The sequence below is a fragment of the Thunnus maccoyii genome, chromosome 13 (assembly GCF_910596095.1).
Source record: "Thunnus maccoyii chromosome 13, fThuMac1.1, whole genome shotgun sequence".
Taxonomy (NCBI): domain Eukaryota; kingdom Metazoa; phylum Chordata; class Actinopteri; order Scombriformes; family Scombridae; genus Thunnus; species Thunnus maccoyii.
The window spans coordinates 25243187-25263579 of record NC_056545.1 but is presented as its reverse complement, the minus strand read 5'-3'; the positions used below and the strand labels follow the sequence as shown (position 1 = coordinate 25263579).

The following is a 20393-nucleotide window of genomic DNA, read 5'->3' as shown; positions in this document are numbered from 1 at the left end:
GATCCTATGAATGTTGCATAAACTGTTGCATTTTCCTCTTCCTTTCTTAATATTCTCATCTCTCTTCCTCTCGGAGCAAGCACATCCACCTTGGTAAACAAACATGTCTCTAATCCAGCTAAGAATGTTCTCCTCACCGCAGGACGTCCATCTCTGTGGGCCCAACTGGCCTCTTTCAAGATCTGGCAAGACCATTTCTCTCTGTCTTGCAACTTTAGGGGACTTGCTAGGGTCACAAGCTTCTCAGGAGAGGAATTTCAAACTCTGGTCAACAAACCTAAAAGAGGCCAGGTGTGTTTATGTCTGAGTTGAGGTCAGATACAGGCGTACACACGGTGTACGGTGTTAATTCTGAAGCAAATCCTTCTCGCTGTAGTGAGTAGGAGTAAAGCTATTCCCACTTACCATTATCCTTTTCACACTGCATGCATAATAAACAGAGGAGTGCATTATCATACTGTACACTGTAGTGCATATTTAGACATGGACAGGACAGTATGGGAGACATAAAATAGTGTAATTTTTGCATGCATATTCGTGCCCGTTCATCTTTATGTGTAAGCATGTATGTCTCTTTACCGCTTGTGTCTGTCATGGCTGAGTGCTTATGCAGGCTGAGGCATCCCGGTGGACTGAAGCATGTTTGATTAATTCATCTGACAGATATGAGGAGCTAAAGGACTATACCTCTCCCTCCTGCTGCCTCCCAAACACTGACACAGACAGACAGATGGGGCCCCGCTGGGAACACATGTTACGGCTGAGTCTGGTGTCTGAGTTGTGCATAGTAAAACTCTGGGTCCATAATATTCCTGGAGCACATTAGTTTCTCTGCTTATCTTACACTGTGACTGTTCATGAAGGTCAACTGACACTAGCATCATACATCCGTTTTTATTTTTTCCTGGCGATAAAGTGGTGAATGAGGAAATGACACAAGCTATGAGCTAATAAATTGGGAATATAAAAGTCCATATCTGGTGTCTCTAGCAAACCTCACATATAGCGAATAATCTGAGAGGAACCTTTAGTCCATCACTCACTGACAGAGGAACCTTTACTCAGTAGACATTGGAGTTTAACAAAATGTGTGTGTAGTTGATGTACATTCAGGGAATGATACAATAAAAACACACAAGATACATATAAGTCAGCGTGTATTATCCTGCATGTAACAAACCCGCCTTGACTTGTAATAATCATGACAACAAGATGGTTAGTAATGAGAGGACTGATGAAAGATGATCTCTGGTTGTGATAATGTGTCACTGTTCTGTGTTTACACTCAGTAGAATAGGTGAGGAGTGTGGAGGGCTAAGATAATCCTGATACTGCAGCTTCCTCTTCTTGCAGAGTGAAATTTATGAAGAGACAGTATTGCACTCACACATGTCACTCTGGAGAAAGACACCTTACAGCACAAGCACAGTAAAACTGGCAGATGCTTGTGTTTTCAAATTCGACAAACTCTTGTCAGAGACTCAACTTTTACCTAAAGGCAAAAAGTGATACTAGATGCTAATAAATACACAAGAGGAACATAGAATAAATTATGAAATAGGGCTCAAGGAAATATTCTTTCAGGCCCTGACAGAAAATACAGAATGCCAAGCAACAACCTTTACTTCCCAGGTGAATTTAGTGTGATATTCTTTTGTATTCAAATAGTATATCATACTTTAGAATCTCTTGCAATGGTCATTGTTATCCATTGTGATGCCAGTGCTGCTCACACTTCAAATCTATCAATTGAGATATCACCACTGAAACACCACAGTATCACTGAACGTCACACAAATTTGTGCCTTAACAATCTCTGACCTGTAAATGTGGTGGCAGAATGCTACAGGGGGTGAACTAGTAGAAGTAGGAAGAACGAGGAAAAGACTCACTGAAAAACAGTTATGTTCATGACTTTCAAGATCAACTCTACTCACCCAAACATTAATGATCAGTGCGAAAGTATCTACTGAACAGGGGTGAAGGAAAGTGCCTGTCAATGATGTGCCCATTTGTAAAGTTATGCCCTGCAGTCACCCCCACTAGGCTTGTTATTTATAGAGCAGGACAGTCTTATCTCCTTCTGTCTCTTCTCCTTGCACACTCCACAGGGACTCCTCTTCTAGTGAAAGCTTTACTGAATTATTGATGAGATGTTTTAAATAAGTCATCAGGATGAGGCTGGGTTTTAACCCGTTGTCTGACAGCATGGAAGAGTTGGTTAAGTGCCAACTGGGATACAGACAAGACTCCATTAGGAAAAATAACAGTTTTGACTCATTAGTGCGGCATGCTGTGAGGGCAGGCAAGGGTGGGGTCAGACTGTCGGTCAGCTGACCTTGTTAGCCAATACTCTATGTGAATGAACATGTGTAGATTTTCCTTCTTGTGCAGCAAAGGACCCTTGATGTTTTACAGCCATCTAACCTTCTGTGATTGCCTCCTTTAGCACCTAAGAAAAGTGTAGTAGTTACTGTGCTCGAATCTTGTTTTTTATAGATACTCTTTTGAAGTCTTTTAGAGAGACAAAAGCCTTTAATCACGAAACAGCAGTGACTCCAGTGAAATCTGTCATTCGCAGTGCAAAGCCTGAAGCTGCACAGCTGATATCTAGTTGGAATTGGAGATGAGATGGTACCGTAAAAATATATTCAAAGATCATGATAAAAATGGCAGTTTCTTCCTCGTGTGGGCAATTTTGGTTGATTTCATCCAGAGAAAAAAAGGGTAGTGCAGATCAGTTTCATGACTGAAGACTGACTGTCACACCAATCAGAATCAGTATTTTAAAAATTGCATTGATTAGCTTGAGCAATATGCTATATTGATTGTTTCTTCATTTTTCCATGTATGCAAAATACCTCAGGCACATCTGACCTAGTTCTGATAAAACTTGAAAAAAAAGATGCATCTCACCACTGCAATCCTCATTCCTACATTTATCACTGATTGTCTAAAGAAGTGCAGTGCCCATTGAAAACATGCCTGTTCAGAACGGGCCGATTGCTTGGCTTCCTGTATTGCTGCTTGCAGCTTTCTCAAGAACCACTCATCCAAATAACTTCACGACTGATACTGCACTTTCTTGGGTCTTCAGAAATACACCGGCCAAGTGTGAAGTCGATTGGATTGACAGTTGTCAGGAAAATCGATTCTTGGAGCATGCTAACTGTATGCGCATTTCTTATTGTTTCTAAGCTGGATAGATTCAAAAAACATCCTAAATTCAGTCATCAAAAGTTCAGCCAATAAGAGTTTCATTAATATGTAGGATTAACGTGTCATTAACATCGTGGAGTTATCAAATGTTATAAATCCTTGTTTGTAATTTATTTTGAAAGTCTGTCGCTGCCTTGCATGTCATTTTATTTTGGTAAATGGCAGAAGTAGGTCAGTCTTCATATGTTTGTGGAAGCAGTTGGAGATGTGACTGAAGCAGGTACCCAGAGTTCAGATATATTATTGAGTTTTTGCAGTACGTCAATGTCTGAATACATAAAACTAATTTGTATTATAACATGTAAAACATTATGATGTTGCTATTCCTGATCGGCTGCTGTATGTTGCAGCTATGCATCTGCACAGCAACCATGTTGGAGAGGTCAAGATCATGGATATATTATATATTATAAGAGCTGGATACCAGATTGAAAATGGCACCATTTCAGTCCAAAGAGAATTGCTCAGCTGGCGCATACGCCAAGTAAAGCTTCTAGCTTCCGCATTTGCTTCCGCGTTGTGCAGCCCACTGACTATTTGCACAACGGAAATATTCAGTGGGAGTGGGCCAAGCCCACGAGTTCCTGCTCAGCCTATAGACTTTACATTATGATGACATCACAGATCTTAAAATCACTTTTCTCAGCTCAAGGAAAGTTTTATAAATATAAAACCTCCATGGATCAAAAGTTCATAATAGAAAGAGTCATAATTGACCTTGTTTGCAGTTCAAGGTGCCCTGTCAACAGTTTTACAGACGTCTCTTTTACAGTGGTGGTCTAAGGGCAAAATGCTTTGTGGGCCGCAGGGGGATTTTTCACTGCAATACTGGGAGTGACCACTGGGAAAAATTGGCTACAAGGCTGAGTGGCAGAGCCCAAACCAGCTCTTATTATACATCCATGGTCAAGATCCGCTAGTAAACAAATGCAGCGCCGGTATTTGAGGCCACCATATTGGATATCTTTAACATTTCTCATCCAAACTACTTCGCACTTGACACTGCACTTTCTTGGATCTCCAGCGATACACCTGCCAAGTGTGAAGTAGTTTGGATGAACAGTTGTCGAGAAAAGCGAAGAACAGACCCACACACACACACACACAGACAGACTATTTCCTTTATAGTTAGAAGATGGGGTTTGAGTACAATTACAGGAAATGGAGTGTTCCTTACTCTATAAAACTTTCGTAAAAGTATGTTTTCAACGCTCAGTCAGGATTCTGTCATGCATCCACAGTCTAGCTGTAAAATCCACTTGGATGGCCTCTGCAAAAAGACTCAATTACTGCCCTGACAGGTATGATGACAGTTCTGCTGCGGTGCGCCTTAGAGCCCGGTAAGTCCTGATTGCTTCTTGTCAGTGTGGAATGTCACATATCAACTAGGGAGAAACTCATCCGTTTAAGACCAACCTGATAACACTGATGGTTGACAATATTACTAAGACACACCTGAAGACACACCTCATATTCCAGTGAATGTGTTCATCCCAAAATGTCATAATGCAAATTCTGGATTTATGATTCCTCTCTTCATCTCTTCAATACGTTTTTTTTTCTTCCCATCCATATCAATAAATACAAACACTCAAGGCATTTCAGATTGTTACATCTCAACATCAAAGAGTTCAAAATACCACAGATCACCACCGCAGTCTATATTCAAATCATGACATTTCCCCTGTGTGGATGTTTCAGCAGAACTCTCAGGTCAGATTCAGTGACTTAATATTGACTGCAACAGGTTAAGTGATGAGTGCCACTGCTTGAATGCATGGTTGACCATCACTGCTCTTTCACATCTGATCTGATTTTCCACTTGCTGATTAGCTTGACTTTTAAAACCTGTTTGACATATACATTCATTGTCTGTCTTCATATGTCTTGACATGCACCGGTGTAAAGTCCCGACACAGGTGCAGATCAACACAGCAGGCCTGACTGGAACATCATGTTGAGCAAAGGAAAAAAAAAAACGCCCTTGTCACGGGTGTCCCAAAGTTATAAACAAGGGCAGAATATGCCTGTGTACGTTTGAGCTTGTTTAATTAAGAAAGTGTGTAGAATGAATTCATTTGGGTGCCTAAAGGGAATAAAGTTGGTTAGTTTGAAGCTAAAACCCAAAGGATACATTTTGTAAGGGACAAAGAAATACCTGAAATACCTGACTAATGATTTTTCCTCTGTTGTAATGGTAAAGCAACTGGAATGCAAAACAAGCTAAACATAGAGTGTCAGTTTTTTTTTAACTGCCTAAAAGATAGAACAGCATGATTTAAAGTATATTACAGCATGACCACTATGTGCCCTCTTTAAAAGATGGTTTTCTTTATGATAAAGAATTATTTAACAAGATTCCTGCCTTCAACTTGGTTGACTACCAGAAATTGGCTAGCAAAACTAGGCCAGACCAAGTAAGTGTAATGAATTTATCATGCATGGCACAAAGTGTGAATCTGTTCTTGTCCTTGAGTGTGAAAACACTTTGGAAAAACAAACTTTGGTTAATTAGCACCAAGTCCAATGAAAGCTGATCATGGTCTAATTGTCTTTGAAAGAAGCGAGAGCCTCACTTGGCTGAAGTTTCTCAGCTCCTCTGGAGTCTTTTGTCAAGTAGAATTCAATTATCTTCGCTTCAGCACAACAGCCCTTTGAAGAAGAATTTCACTGGAGCACAGCATCTACACACTGTGCGGATGGGCTGCCATAAACAAATGCAGTTATCGTCCACACAGAGGATTTTCCAATGGTATGCTGTAAACAAAATTATTTACTGCAATAAATACCCTGTCATTATCATTCACTATATTTGTCCTACATACCAAGCTCATAAGTATAAACCAACACACAAGGCACACAACAAGTGTTTATTGGGACATGAGATCCTGTTGATAATGTGAGTAGGAAAGCATTTGTTTCAGTCACAGGAAACAAACACTGATGTCATGGACAACAAACCCCCAGCAACCACACTGTGTTGTGCAAACACAAGAGGCAGCAGTAACTGTCCCATACATGGCTAACCATCATCATTTGAAGTACATCATCAAATAGCTTCAGTCTCTTAGGTATCCTAATGTGTATTGAACTCTACACTTTTTTAAGCATTCACATGCAACACCAGATCCATATACAATCTGCATACCTTCAGAATCAGTCAACAATATTGATGGTATAATTCTTGATCTGCTACACCTTTACAGCCTCAAACAGGTGAACACTCTGGTAAAATAGATTAATCTAACTAAAATGGAAGGCGTCTCTGTCTGTATGTCTGCACTTTGATTTTCTTGACAACCATTCATCCGATCGACTTCACACTTGGCAGGTGTATTGCTGAGGATTCAAGGAAGTGCAGTATCGTGTGCAAGCTCTTGAAGATCTTTTGTTCCCAGAAATAGCCTGACCCCAAATAGCTAACTAGCCTAGTCCTAGATAGCTAGCTGTTAGCAATGAGAGTGGCAAGTTGATTATCTCACATTTGCTACTAAGTTGAACGCTATTTTTGATTGAAATGCACATCTCTAATTGTGTCCTGGTCATCACCATTCTATAACCCTGACTCTGCTGAATCTGGGAATATAAGACACTTGTGATGTAAAAAAAACCCCAGCCAAAATAGGCTGGACTTTCAGAATGAACACTTTTGTTCCCGAAAATAGCCTTGTACCAAATAGCTAGCTGTTAGCAATGACTAGGTATAAAATAAAAAGGCAAGGTACAAAAGGTTAACAAAAAGTTTATTTTCTGATGAGGATTCATTATTTCTTTTGAATCATTTTACTTCAGTTAAAGGACCATTGTTTAAGAGTTAGTGGCATCTAGCAGAACAGACTTGGCAGAAATGGGATATAATATTCATAAGTATGTTTTAATTAGTGTATAATCACCTGTAAATAAGAATTGTTGTGTTTTCGTTATCTTATAATGAGCCCTTTATATCTACATAGGGAGCGGGTCCTCTGCTACGGAGGCCACCATATTGCACGTTGCATGTATCATGTTTCTACAGTAGCCCAGAACGGACAAACTGTTCTGGGCCACAAAACTGGCTCTGGAGAGGGTCTTTCGCTTTCCAATATTTGTGGAGGGAAATGTATGAAGTTGAAATACTGAATAATTAGTATGGCTGTCTGGTGAGTGTTAATACATGAAACGTTTGACTTACTGCATGTAAACAATTTGAAGTTTGATTTGTTGTTTGGATGAGCTGTTCTCGAGAAAGCTGCAAGCAGCAATACCGGAGACCAAGCAATTGGCCCGTTCTGAACGGGCATGTTTTGAACTGGCAGTACACTAGTATAAATAATGCAATTTCAATAAAGCACTTACAGTAGCATCTCATAGCATGGACGTTTACTTCACTGTGTTGACTGCATGGTAAGAAGAAAAGGGGCCAGAGGGGGATGAAGCAAATTCAGATCATAACTGAATTTTAAGGCTGCTTTTCAAATGTGGATACACATGGCCCTTTTGAGCACCATGGGGAATAGTTTTGTGAAATGCTGTATAGAACCAAATCTGCATAATACAAGCAAGCTGCATGGGAAATGGTTAAATTAAGTTTGAATGCAGGTGTGATAGGTGGTTAAGAGGATACTTAACATGAATTTCCCAATAATATTTGACCAAACCTAAATATAATCATGCTTACTGTGATCCACAAAATACTTTTATTTAAGTGCACAATTAAATGTTTATGTGTAGGAAATTAAACTCTCACCTTGATGTCTTCAGTGGAGTGTTTATCTCAAGTAATGTGTGATTAAACAGAATTTGCATATTTCATAACAGAGCATAAATTATGTTCTCATTCAGAGCTTTGGGGTGCTTCTCAGTGATCAGGATGTCTGAAGCCATACAGACCATAGTACAGGACTATAAGCTAAAGGAACATCAGCACAGGCTGTACATGTACACAAGCACATGCAAAGACATGTGACATGTCACACACTGAAGCCAAATAACAGCAGAAGACCAGCCAATAACATCACCACATTCATTTTCCAACTCATGCTTTTGGATAGAAAAGAGTTCATTTTTCCTCATTTGTCATCCAAAACATAGCATGCTGTTCGCACAGCTGAGCAGACGTCTGAAGAGCACACTATGAATGTGTCCAGTCTCTCAGTTTTGGACCAAAACCCTAAGAACCACAGTCCTCAGCCACCTGCACCCCACTAATGCAAACCAAACGAGGACAAAGAGACAAAAGAAAAAAAGAGTAAAGGGTAAAGAGAGGCATCTCTCTAACTGCTAGTTACTACCAGCATCCAGGAGCTGTGACAGGGAGCATTACTGATGTGCTGTGGCCCTCTAGTGGTCACAAGTGGTTAGTTGCACTACTTTCATCTCTAAACCCTGACACAAAATTCAGATCACATCCATAATTAATGAAGATTAGAGTTCTGTTCCCCACTTTACAGCATCACATTGTTGTTTTTTGGGGTTTTTTTAATTTTTTTTTTTTTACATCAAACCAAGCCTCTAAAATTAATTATATTTTAGAGATTTGGTTTATTTGAATATATCTGACATGATTTGCAGTCCCCTACCAGACAGATTGCGAGGGCGGGCCTCTGCCAGATCTGAGATGGCTCCAGTAGTCACTGTCTTCTTCATCCTAGAGCCAGAGGCAGCAGCTCCCAGTGCAGGCTTTGTCAAGGCATCATCACTGCTGGCTCTTTTCAGCTAGAAACACATCTGCTGTTAGTACCAACAACGTAGGTCCACTAATGTGATAATGATTAATTTAAATTACCATCACTACTGTACATTTATCACCATGTTAGTTGGTGGTAGACTGCAGTGTGTTTGTGACTCACCCTGCTGAGGCGCTGGTCTGAGGCCAGCATATTGGAGGATCTGGAGGTCTTCATGGCTGTAGAGGTGGCAGAGGAGGAGGAGGGCGCCAAGGAGGCCTGCTTAGCCCGCTCCTGGAGCCCCGGCTTGGGCAGCCCCACCTTGGTGGCGCCCGCTTTCATCATGGCTGCGTGTCAGATAACTACACCTGAGAGAAGTCCAGAGAAGACAATTAAGAGAAAACTGTTGAATAGAAAGTTTTGAATGGTTATCCTAAAGAAAAATAATAACTTTAACGTGCTGGTGTATTCACTAGAGTACAGCAGAACAGCCCTGCTGGAGCTGGTAGGCAGATTTTAGATGCTCAGTATATTTCACTGAACGAACCGTTTCTTTACCACTATGCCGCACTGTCTATGCCCCAAAGACACTCGTAAGCACTGCTGAAATATGGACACATGATCTTCCATTAAATAGAGAACAAAAAAGTCCCTGAGAACAACAAGATGAGTGGCACTGTGTGAAACTGGCTTTTGAGTTGTTTAATTGCTGTTTTTGACTGCCAGGTGAAATTTATATCTTTAAAAATTCACTTTGTTGACAACTTAAGTTTTGTCTCACCTACTGTACGTGTAACTTGACTACAAACATTTCATTAATTAAACACTACATAGTAATATTAAAGCAAAATTAACAAATTATCAATTTAGACAAAAGCTGAAGTTTCTGCCTCTTTCCTTTGTGGGGCAGTATAGATCTAAATATTTCAAGAAAACTACCTGCACTGCAAAATAATATATATTATACTGTAGTTCAAATATTTTATAAACAATAATGGTATAACTCATAAAAAAAACATTTTAGCAATGCAACATTTATAGGTGTGAGTCAAAACTAGAATTGTTCCCTTAAATACCACATCAGCATAAAACTGAAGGGGAAGTACAGAATAATAGGCAGTACCTTTGCTTCGTCTGAATAACAAGACTATACAGTATTAGCACTGCCTGGTGGCATTTGTAGCTGTTCCAAAATATACAAGACAAGAGTTGCCTCTGAGGGCAGATAAGGTAAGACCAGTAGCAACACCATTGAACTACTTCCTGCTAGAGGGAGGAGAGAGAACACAATGTCTTATCTGATAAATTCAAACCAGTGGCAGAAGTATCTCTCCGCAGATTTAGTTGGAGGTATGCAGCCAGTTACAGTCACAACTGCCATTCATTTGTATAAGAATATGGTTAAAAAACAGCACAATAATAGCTTCATTTTTCCAACTCCTACAGGATGTGGTCACAGAGACTGTTAAAGGTGTACATTTGATGTCCAGGAGGAAATGTACTCAGCTGGGCAGAGAATAGCTGAAGGAAATGGAAGGAGGTGGGAGTGCACTTAACCACGAAGAGTGTGCACTGGTAAAGAGCTCTGTAATTCCCAGAGGAGTGGCTGAGTCATTGATCAAGGCCGGGGTAACCTGACCTCTGAGTCCTCTGAGAGGCACAGGGCTGTTAATGGGGATAGCCTCTAGACTCTGTAAGAACAGAAATGAGTTAACCAAGGACAGGGCTGTCAGGCAGGACAGCTTTCCCCTCTGCTCTTAACTGTTTATATTTATTTCATTTGCTGGAATGATTGATAGGTTGCAAGTATTACACAACAGTTGAGAGCAGAACTAGTGATGCTAGAGTTGAGATCATTTCAAAATCTACAGTTAACAATACCTTGCCGTCCTACAACCAATGATATGATGGGTAACAGGAGCAATGTGGCAATGTGACCAACCCTAAGAACATACAGGGGATCCACATCACAAAAATGTTTGCTGCAGGGGACACCAAGTGCTTGGTGCATTTTATGCTGCAATCTTATTAGAGATTGTTTGCTTGTGCTTAGGGACTTATCTGATTAAGAACGCACTGCACACACTTTATTTTTTGCCTTCATGAGAGCATGTGTCTCTCTGCAGGCCCATCATATGATACTCAGAACTCTCTAGGCAAGATCCTGTGACTAACTCCTGCCTGGCCTGGTAGTTCAACACCTCAGTTGTGATGCCTCGTCTCCCATCAGATCAGTTTACATCTACAGCACATATTGCCAAACGCACGTTTGATCTTTGTCTAGGCTAAATGAGGAAGTGAGGTAAAATTGAGGATGTCCCCCTTGAGGTTATATCATTTTCTTTTTGAAACAGAAGGGAACTAAGCAACAACCATTTTGTGGAATAAATTAAACAATAACGTGACGTAAAGTAAAGCCTGTGAAGTTTAAGTCTAAACTTTGTTTTCACCTTCTTTGGACCACCGCAAGGTTAGTTTAACAGGTCTCAATTCTGCAAATATGACCTCTCCTTATTCCTCTGCAGAGATATGAGGCCAGTTTCTCAAGAGCCAAAAGTGTGTCCCACTTTATAATGGCCTAGTTAGAAACCAAAATGCCTTTGACACAGACAGCTGGTTGTATTTTAAACTTGAACTATCCAAGAGTTAAGATACAGGGTGTGAGTAGGGTATCTGTCTGTAAAAGCAACTAAGCGACAAAGATAATAAACATTTACTGCCTTTTACAGCTTGCACTGTGTGACAAAACAAACATGTAAAATGATGACATCTGGCTTAAGCAAGCCTGGTAAAAAGCTAAATATGGAAAAATACCAAATTAGAAAACCAAATATAATTTGTAGTCACCACAGCCATAAGTAAAAGGTTGTTATCTGCTTTAATTATATTGCCTCAAAAACAGGAAGATGAATGTAAAGGCTAAGTTTGGGACAAAGTAGTAGAGGAGTTTCAGACAGTTGCTGCTGGACTCAACTGCTGAAAGGAGATAAGGAGGAAGCACGAGGAGTCAAGACCAACAGACAACAGTTATCAGTTTGGACCTGGATGAAACAATCACTCACACATCATCTGATCTGATACAACCCCCAGAGAGAGGACAATGTGCTTTCATCACACAAGGAAGATCAGTAGTGACACATAATGTAAACATCAATCCACTAGTGTGCCCATTGATTCAGTTTAGTAGTGGATCTACTAGAGCAAAATACTGCATATATATATCAATTTACCTCTTAGAGCACACATAAATATAGCTCCAGTATTTAGAATGTGTGTTACTTATATTTCCTTCACTAAAAAAGACACACATATATAATCATTTTAAGGTGCAACCTGTAGTAGAATGGCTGCTCAGCAAAACAGGGACAGATGTTGAGACAAAACCAATAATTACTCCTTACAAACCCACCACTATATACTGTATCAGTTACAGAGGAAATACCGTCTTGCATGTACACTTTCATTGCACAAATACGTAACTTGGCCGACTACATCTGCCACAACCACGAAAGAGCCTGAGATCACGTAGGGAAATCCTAGCTAACCAGTCCTGACCATTCTCTGACCTTAAATGCAGGCTGCCCCAGTACAGAGCAGGATGGGCCATGATGAACACCATACTTCACTTTCTGGGTGTAGAATATGTACCAAATACAAGTGAAGTGCCTGTTACAAGTAGGTACTCTCCGTGCATATGAACAAACATCCTGTCTCTGCCATTTACACAGACCTTCAGAATCAGTGATCAGAAGGGAAACTGCAGTCCTGGACTGAATGCAGAACATGCTGCCTTCCTGTGGTGACACTTAATTAAACAAAATGGATTCAGGTGTGACTGGACTACTTTGCTACAATTAATCATTTTTATTTCATCCACAGAGAATAACATTAAAGAGGCTGAAGCATTGCAACACACAACAAAGCAAACAACTAGTGCTTTACAGCTATTTGAGGATATCAGAAGCTCAGTATGTGTCATCACATCCTCATGTTCTTTCCTGCCTGGGTCAGTGGTTAGCAGGTTACCTTTTAAAAGCCTACTAAATATAACACACAGTAAGCATAATATTAGTCCAAATAGGGCGAACTTTTATTAACCAGAGTTGTAAAACTTAACATAAATAGTACTTCTACACAGAGCACAGGCCACAATCCCCTTCAGAAATGTACTCTCAGTGGTTGACAGAAATGTGAGAAACCTGGCAAAAATATAGACAGCAGATGTTCTCAGTTGCTTTTTTCCTAACCTATTATATAAAATGACTTCAGATTTTCCTTTTTCAAACTTTCCAACAGTCACCAATCACATTCTAAATCTAAAATAAACTCTATTATCCTTGTAAAGCTTTAAAACAATGGCTGAAGATTAAACAACATATCCCAATATCATCCGAGAGCTTAAGGTAGTGAGTAATACAAAAGATGGTGATGGCAGATTGGTGTCACAGAGAAAGTGCTAAAAAAAAACAAACAACCAGTGGCACAGCTCACTCACGTGTTTGGAACTGGATGCTGTCCTGGAGCCTGCCCTCAGCCTGAGTGCCCTGAAGCACAACTGACCAAAATATTCGTCCTTTGCTGAGCTTTACGGAGAGAGAGTCTGAGCGCGAAACTGAAGTGTCAGGAGCAACGGCTGTCTGCCTCAATACAGCAGTCAGGATGAGGAAATACTGCAGGCTGCCAACCGCTGTGCTGTGTGTGCCGTTGCTTCTTTCACTCTCTCTCATACAAAGAGGAAGACAGACACATAGTCTCAGCTATGGGCATGTTTTTTTCCTCTCACAGTTTTTCCAGACTTTCACCCCTGAAAAACTCACTGCAAGAAAGGGAAGAATGAAGCAGGAGGAACAGATTTCCAACATGTGGCACTGAGACTACTGAGCCAATAAGGGTAATGATTTATATTTTGAAGGATCACACAGCCTAAACTGCTGTTGTTTGAAATACAGGTTTCTGCACTTCGTTCTCAGGACAGTGGCTTACAATTTGATTTAACCTGAGACCACGTGTTTGTGTGGTTTGTGGGCGAGACACAATCGTTCCACTGTATTTTCAAATTAAAAACCACAGCTGTGTAAAGCAAGTATTTGTGCTGCTTGAGTGAAATATTTCTGCATTACGTTCAACTCATGTCTGACTAATTGGAGTAGATTCTGAAAATTAAACATTGATTTATGACATTGCTGTGCTGTGTAGTTTATTTCCAAACCATCTGTAGGCTGTTTGGGTACAAACAGCAGTCGCACAAACAGCTACCAACACTGACAAAGCCATTCCTTGTCTCAGAAACACTTCTTAATATGAGGGTGGGTCATTTGTGGAGGGGCCTGCATTTTATGCTGTCCCATACTGGTCTAATTTGGATCCCACAATCTACGGCATGCCAAGGCCGTAGAGAATGTGGGTAGAGAGCGTACACTCCGAGCCGAGATGAAACAGACTTCAGTTTGTGGCAAGTGGCTAACTGTGGAACTTGGTCTGACCACACCCCTACTCTACCACAAAAACTGTTTTTTAAAAGGGCGCTGCAAGGAGTTGAGAAACAGTTCAGGATTATTTTTAAGGCATCACACACTATGTCACACTCTGTTGCAGATTTCAGCTGTGATTTCACATGCACCGCAGGCTTCTGAGTCAGTAATATTGCCATTGGGGGACACTACCTACTGTAGCTTTGTTAAAGGTCCAGTGTGTAGAATTTTGTGGCATCTAGCTGAACAGACTTGGCAGAAATGGAACAGAATATTTATAAGTATGTTTTAATTTGTGTATAATCACCTGAAAATCAGAATTGTTTTTTGTTACTGTAGAATGAGCTCTCTATATCTACACAGGGAGCGGGTCCTCTTCCACAGAGGCTTCCATGTTGCACCGCCATGTTTCTACAGTAGCCCAGAACGGACAAAGCAAACTTCGGCTCTAAAAAGAGCATTCACGTTTTTCGCAGCCACCGTAGGTTCTCCTAAACACTTAGAAGGGGAGTGGGAGGGGTATTCAGTTGGTTGCAATCTCACCATTAAATGCCACTAAATCTTACACACTGGTCCTTTAAATGCTGTCAAAACACTGCACCATTCCTGTGATTGTTCACTGCCAGTGGTCACACAGCTTCCTGCCTGTGTGGTAAATGGATAACACCATGACCACAGTAAATACTCCTTTCTAACATTTGCAAGGTGTCTTTTGAAACAATGTATTATGACACCTAAAACATAGTTCTAATTAACAGTCTAACGATTGTTTTAGTTTTCCTAGGACGTCTATACAAGCCTTCTGTAGAGATATGGGAGACAAGTGTGACTTTGTTTTCTATTCTAGTCTACCCTTCATAGATGGCTGCAGTGCTGAACAAGCATGAGTTATAGGAACTGTGTTTCAAAAATATTGACCCATGACTCGATTCGTCTTTATTCCAAATCACACAAGAAGTGAAATACTTCAAATTATGATAAATCCCTGAGGGGCAGGTGCGGTGAGCCTGCTGAAGGTGTCCAGAAGTAAGTGAGCACAACTGCCAGTAAGGTGAAAACACAGATGAAAAATGAGCTATCCTCCTAGGGAAAAAATGCTTCCTGGGAAAAGTTTAGACAGCCTTGTGCTTTCTCCCACACACCTGGTGTCAAAGGCTGCTGCCTTGATAGAAGAACAATAGCACACTCCAAGGTACCCAAATATAGACTATAACTGACTTAGAAGAAAAGCAAAGAACCGCTTGAACTTCATGTCCACCTCACTTTCTCACAAGCACGACAATGACAGACCAGTAATTACCAATACACTGACCATTTCCCAGCCATAAAAACAACCAACTGAAGTATGAGGATATTTCTGTGAATCTGCAACTGGATTTAACTTCCATACTGCAAAGACATTTTGCATAAATTAAAGCTGAACACTTAGCAAAAGAGAAAAAACAGAAACAGGAAACAGCAGACCACAGGATTATGAAACAGGCCAAACATGAATAAATAATGATGGAACATGAAGCCATGTGGCTCGATTCTCACTAGGTGAGGTGGCTGTCAGAGGATTCTCTCATTGTGTGATATAGGAGTCTTAGTGGACTGACCACTGAATTTCACACTGCTCAGACAGAACTATTTGCAAGCACGATGAGGCTCCTGTGTGCCGCCTGCTTCTTAAGTCTCTTCCTTTTTCCTCTCTCCATCCACAGGAAAGAGCACTGAGTCAGACTCTCCACATAGACACCACAGTCGCACAGGATGTGAAAACAAATATAAAATGTGTGATGACAGTGATTCAGCTGAGTGTGTGGCTTAAAATACTGCTTTTTCCATGATCACTGTAAGTAGATCCTGCACTCATTATATAGTATCATAGACATGTGTTAAGACTGTAAACAGGAGTAGAATACATTGTAAAGGTTCTGTAGGATTATAAATTCAATGTTAAGTTTTTGTGCAGAAAGAAATTTAGATCATGTGATTCTGACTGTGAAACACGTGTAGGTCAGAGCATTTTTGAGGATTCAGCATTATGACATACCACTGGGGTTTCGACTCCACACTATTGGTCTCAATGTGTAATGGCACAATGACTTTCATTGCAACAGGCATTACAAACTAGCTTAGGCTATAAATACTGTGGTATGTGGCGTTAGTCCATACTATGTACTTGTCCCCATAAAAATAAACATTCAATTCAATATAAATTCTCTTTTTTCATCATTTAAAGCCACATCCATTAAAAAAAGCAGGGAACTACAGCCTTTTGGCTGTGAATGGGTCCCCATTTTCCAGATATCAAAAGTATTTGACAGAAGAAAAGATTAAAAGATTAATAAATATACAACACAAAGTTAAACGGGTCAAAATACAAGTGAAGCAATTTTCCCTGATAATACTGTCATGAAAATCATAATAGTTGTTTGTCCCTGTCGCTGCAGCAGGGCTTAAACCGATTCTCGCCATCTTGACGCTCTGCAGCAAGAGGATTTAAACATGAAAAACTTGAATTAGTTATTTCAGTCTAATTTTGACTAAAACGTTATATAACTATGATGAAATGTAACACACAGGCTGAATACCAATCACAGAGTATCATCAGGAGAAGTGAAAATAAGCTTCTTACAATCGAAAGCAGAGATGATCTTACTGTGGTGTCGGCTGGTGGATATTGATATGTTGCAACTGCTACTGATATCACATTACCATAACAGCAGCTGAACATTTGGCCAACATTTGCACTTGAGCTAGTGGGTCCAGAACAGATTATTGTTGCTATATATAACATTTACTGTATAATCAAGATCCATTTCACTACATGTCCCACACAATATCAGTGTATTGGTTGACTCAATGATATTGCAGTGAGCGATACAGGCAAATATGCGTTATAACATGCATGTGTTAATATTTTAACAGTGCCTGACCACATCTGTAGCTCTGAAGCATCTGTACAGCACCTGGATCTAGGGAGGCAGTGTGCTCAAAGTCATTATCTCAGTTGAAGTGAAACAGGAAGAGTGTGGGATTAGTATGAATGCCATGCTGTGAGACGGTCTCTGCTCTCCCTCTGGGTTCCCCTTTCGTCTGGGGAGATCTGAAACTAATGCACAACAGGACGCAAACCTCCTTCCCAAAAGCAGCATCAGGGTTGTTGCAGCCTAGTTTTGCACAAAACAATAAGGCAAATGTGTGACATGTGACAGTGAAAAATGGCCATCACAATTTCTTCATCATTATCATAAAATTGCTTGTTCTGTCCAGCTAACCCTGACCCCAACAACATTCAGTTTACTTTCACATAAGTCAACAACATGGCACAAATCCTCACCACTGACAGGCTGGAACTGGATCTACAGTTTGACTGAAAGGATTTTTATTTATCACAATAGTTGCCAATTATGTCTAATCGACTAATCCATTAATAAACTAAGTGTTTTATCTTAATTATATGAATCATTTCTTAAAGAATATAACCCTAAAGTCTCCACTAACACACACAACTAGTGGTGGAATGTAACTAAGTAAAAGTACAGTTTTGAGGCACTTGTACTTTTCCATTTGATGAAGATTTGACACAAATGATAATATAACAAGCTTTTAAAATACAACACATTGTTAAAGATGAAACCAGTGGTTTCCAACCTTTTTGGCTTTTGACATCTTACATAAAGCAGTGTGTAGTCGGGGTCACATTTCAGATATCTATGAGTTGTTAACAGCTCCACCAAATAGTGATTTTTCCCTCTAAACTTCTCACGTGGTTTCATTTCAATAAATGTTCAAATGATCCAATATTTCACCAAAAATCAATGATTAGAGTAAATGTCCAAAAACTGAAAACAGATTTGTGTATCAGAACTTTGTTTTTTCTTCTTTCCTCTCCCATTAATCATCTCACAACCCCTCAGATTTATCTGGTGACCCTTTGGAGGGGCCTGACCCCTAGGTTGGGAACCCCTGGACTAAACTAGCTAACTGTATATAAAGTAGTTCAAACTAGCTCCACCTCCAGCAGCTACAACAGTAACATGCTGCTCTAACACTGATGCTTCAGTATTAATAATCTAATGATGTCATTCATAATAATATATCAGTTAGAAGGACCAAACCACTACTTTTACTGCAACACTACATCCAGCTGATAATACTTATGTATCTTTACTAAAGTAAAGGATCTGAATACTTCTTCCACCACTGCACATACCCTATTAGGCCTTCTAGTGTATAAAAACTACTTCTCAGCCTCTGAATATGAAATAGCCTAAAAATGAGAGCAGCTGCTTAAATCAGCATCTTTTAGTTCAAGAGAAGAGAAAAAAAGCAGAGCAAGTGAGGAAAGTGCTGAGGTGATGATTTCCTTTGATCTGGACATAGATCAATAGGTTGTTTGGCCTTCGGGCCTGTACAGTAGGGGTTCCCAAACTTTCAAAATAATAAGTGCTCACTATGGGATCCTGGCTCATTAAGTGTGATGGTTCAAGTCCAAGAGGAGGGGCTGGGATGTTCATTCCCCATTTTTATGTCTGATACAATATTCACTTTGTTAATTAAAAAGTTCACAATTATTTCACAGTTTTCATCTGGTTTTGATCTACATAAGTTATACAATTAATATAACATGAATAAAACTATTTATGCCCTGATTACTAATTGAACAGCTAAACTTTCTAAAACATTAAATCATATATTCTTCTCTTTCATAATACAGTTTATGCCTATGAGCCAATATTTGTAACTTTATACAGTGGTAACTAATTAGCCAAACACCAACTCCAACAAAGCAGTTATAAGTGAAGTTATAGACAATAAATCTTTTGATGTCTTACAATTCATTTTAGCAGTCCTCTCAAGATATTTGTTCACAAAAAGGTTCTTCTGTTGATGACATCTGCTATATTCGGAAATGATTAACTTCCTGGACACCTACAAAGTTAATCTTTTCAAAGAAATTTATGTAAGATCTGTTTGTCCCCTGCACAAGGAATAACTGATGTATTGAACTGTACCATGTCACAGCCGTACATTATCTCCCACAGAACTTCTCTGTCCTGGATTCATCAGGCATACAGTAGTACAGTGGTTCCCCACCTGGGGGTCTGGCCCCCCACAAGGGGTCGCTGGATTAATTTAAGGGGTCGTGAGATGATAGGACAACTACTCAAGCCAAGTGGAAAGTTATTCAAATAAAACAAAATAAGCCTTCTTTCGTTTAACTGGTAGACATCACAATGTGTGACGAGGGGGCCCAGGTATACTTTGCTTTATTTTGACAAATGGGAACATGGTGGCAGTGTGGAGATGCAGCTTGGCAAGTGTTGCTGCTCCACATTTCCAATTACACCCAGGAGGTCGTTCATCTCATCATAAAGCATACTTGTAAAAAGACTGTGTCAAATATAAATCAGTTTACAAGATTTTTCAATAGTAAGAAGATCTGGGCTGTGATTCATGGTGTGATTATTACACTGCTGCTGCTATTTATTGTTGCACTACCTGTGTGCGTCGGTCTGGCCAGAATACATACATACAGAAATCAGCTGGATCACCATACATTCCTGGCGGGTAAACACGGGACAAACACTGGTACATGGCCAGTCAATGCTCCTGCAGAAAGTTTTCACCAAAACATAAACAGCTTTTACACAATCAATTCCTCTTTCTTATGTCATGGATGGGCCGACATACCAGACCAATGGAGTGGCCATACGCCACCCCGTATGGAAAGATACCAGGTCTCCAGTTCATGCTGCTCCTGCTCTCCAGGGATGTACAACTGAGTCCAAGACTAGTTACTTCAGGAATACAGCAAAAGTGCGGACGAGGCTTCTCCAGTGGTGGTAAGTGACCATGAACTTTCTGAGACTGGCTTCTCCCTTTGCAGGCTGAGCTTTGTCAACACCAGGAATAACGATCTATTAGTGGATAATATACCGTTGCTGGATTCTGGAGACCTTAACAGGCCCACTGTCTCTCTCATAAAATCTGCTGCAAACGCTGCAGTGTGCTGGAACCCTGCGGTGAGGAAACAGAGACTATCCAAAACATTTCAAACTGTCGATCA

At 40.1% G+C, this 20393-nt stretch overlaps 1 protein-coding gene across 4 annotated transcripts in view; it reads right to left on the bottom strand.

Annotated features, from left to right (window-relative positions):
- Positions 1 to 20393, bottom strand: part of specc1 (sperm antigen with calponin homology and coiled-coil domains 1) — an 83364-nt gene that overhangs the window by 53545 nt on the left and 9426 nt on the right. Inside the window, exons 1-3 of one of the 4 annotated variants that reach the window (XM_042430700.1) lie at positions 13360 to 13858; positions 9048 to 9232; positions 8778 to 8913 (exon numbers count right to left, since the gene is read on the bottom strand). In XM_042430700.1, coding sequence (XP_042286634.1) covers positions 8778 to 8913; positions 9048 to 9209 — 298 coding nt within the window. In that variant the 5' untranslated portion in view covers positions 9210 to 9232; positions 13360 to 13858. Of the gene's footprint in view, positions 1 to 8777; positions 8914 to 9047; positions 9233 to 12430; positions 12561 to 12594; positions 12640 to 13359; positions 13859 to 20393 lie in introns of those variants that run through there. The other 3 variants (XM_042430702.1, XM_042430701.1, XM_042430698.1) reach the window with 3 other exon arrangements.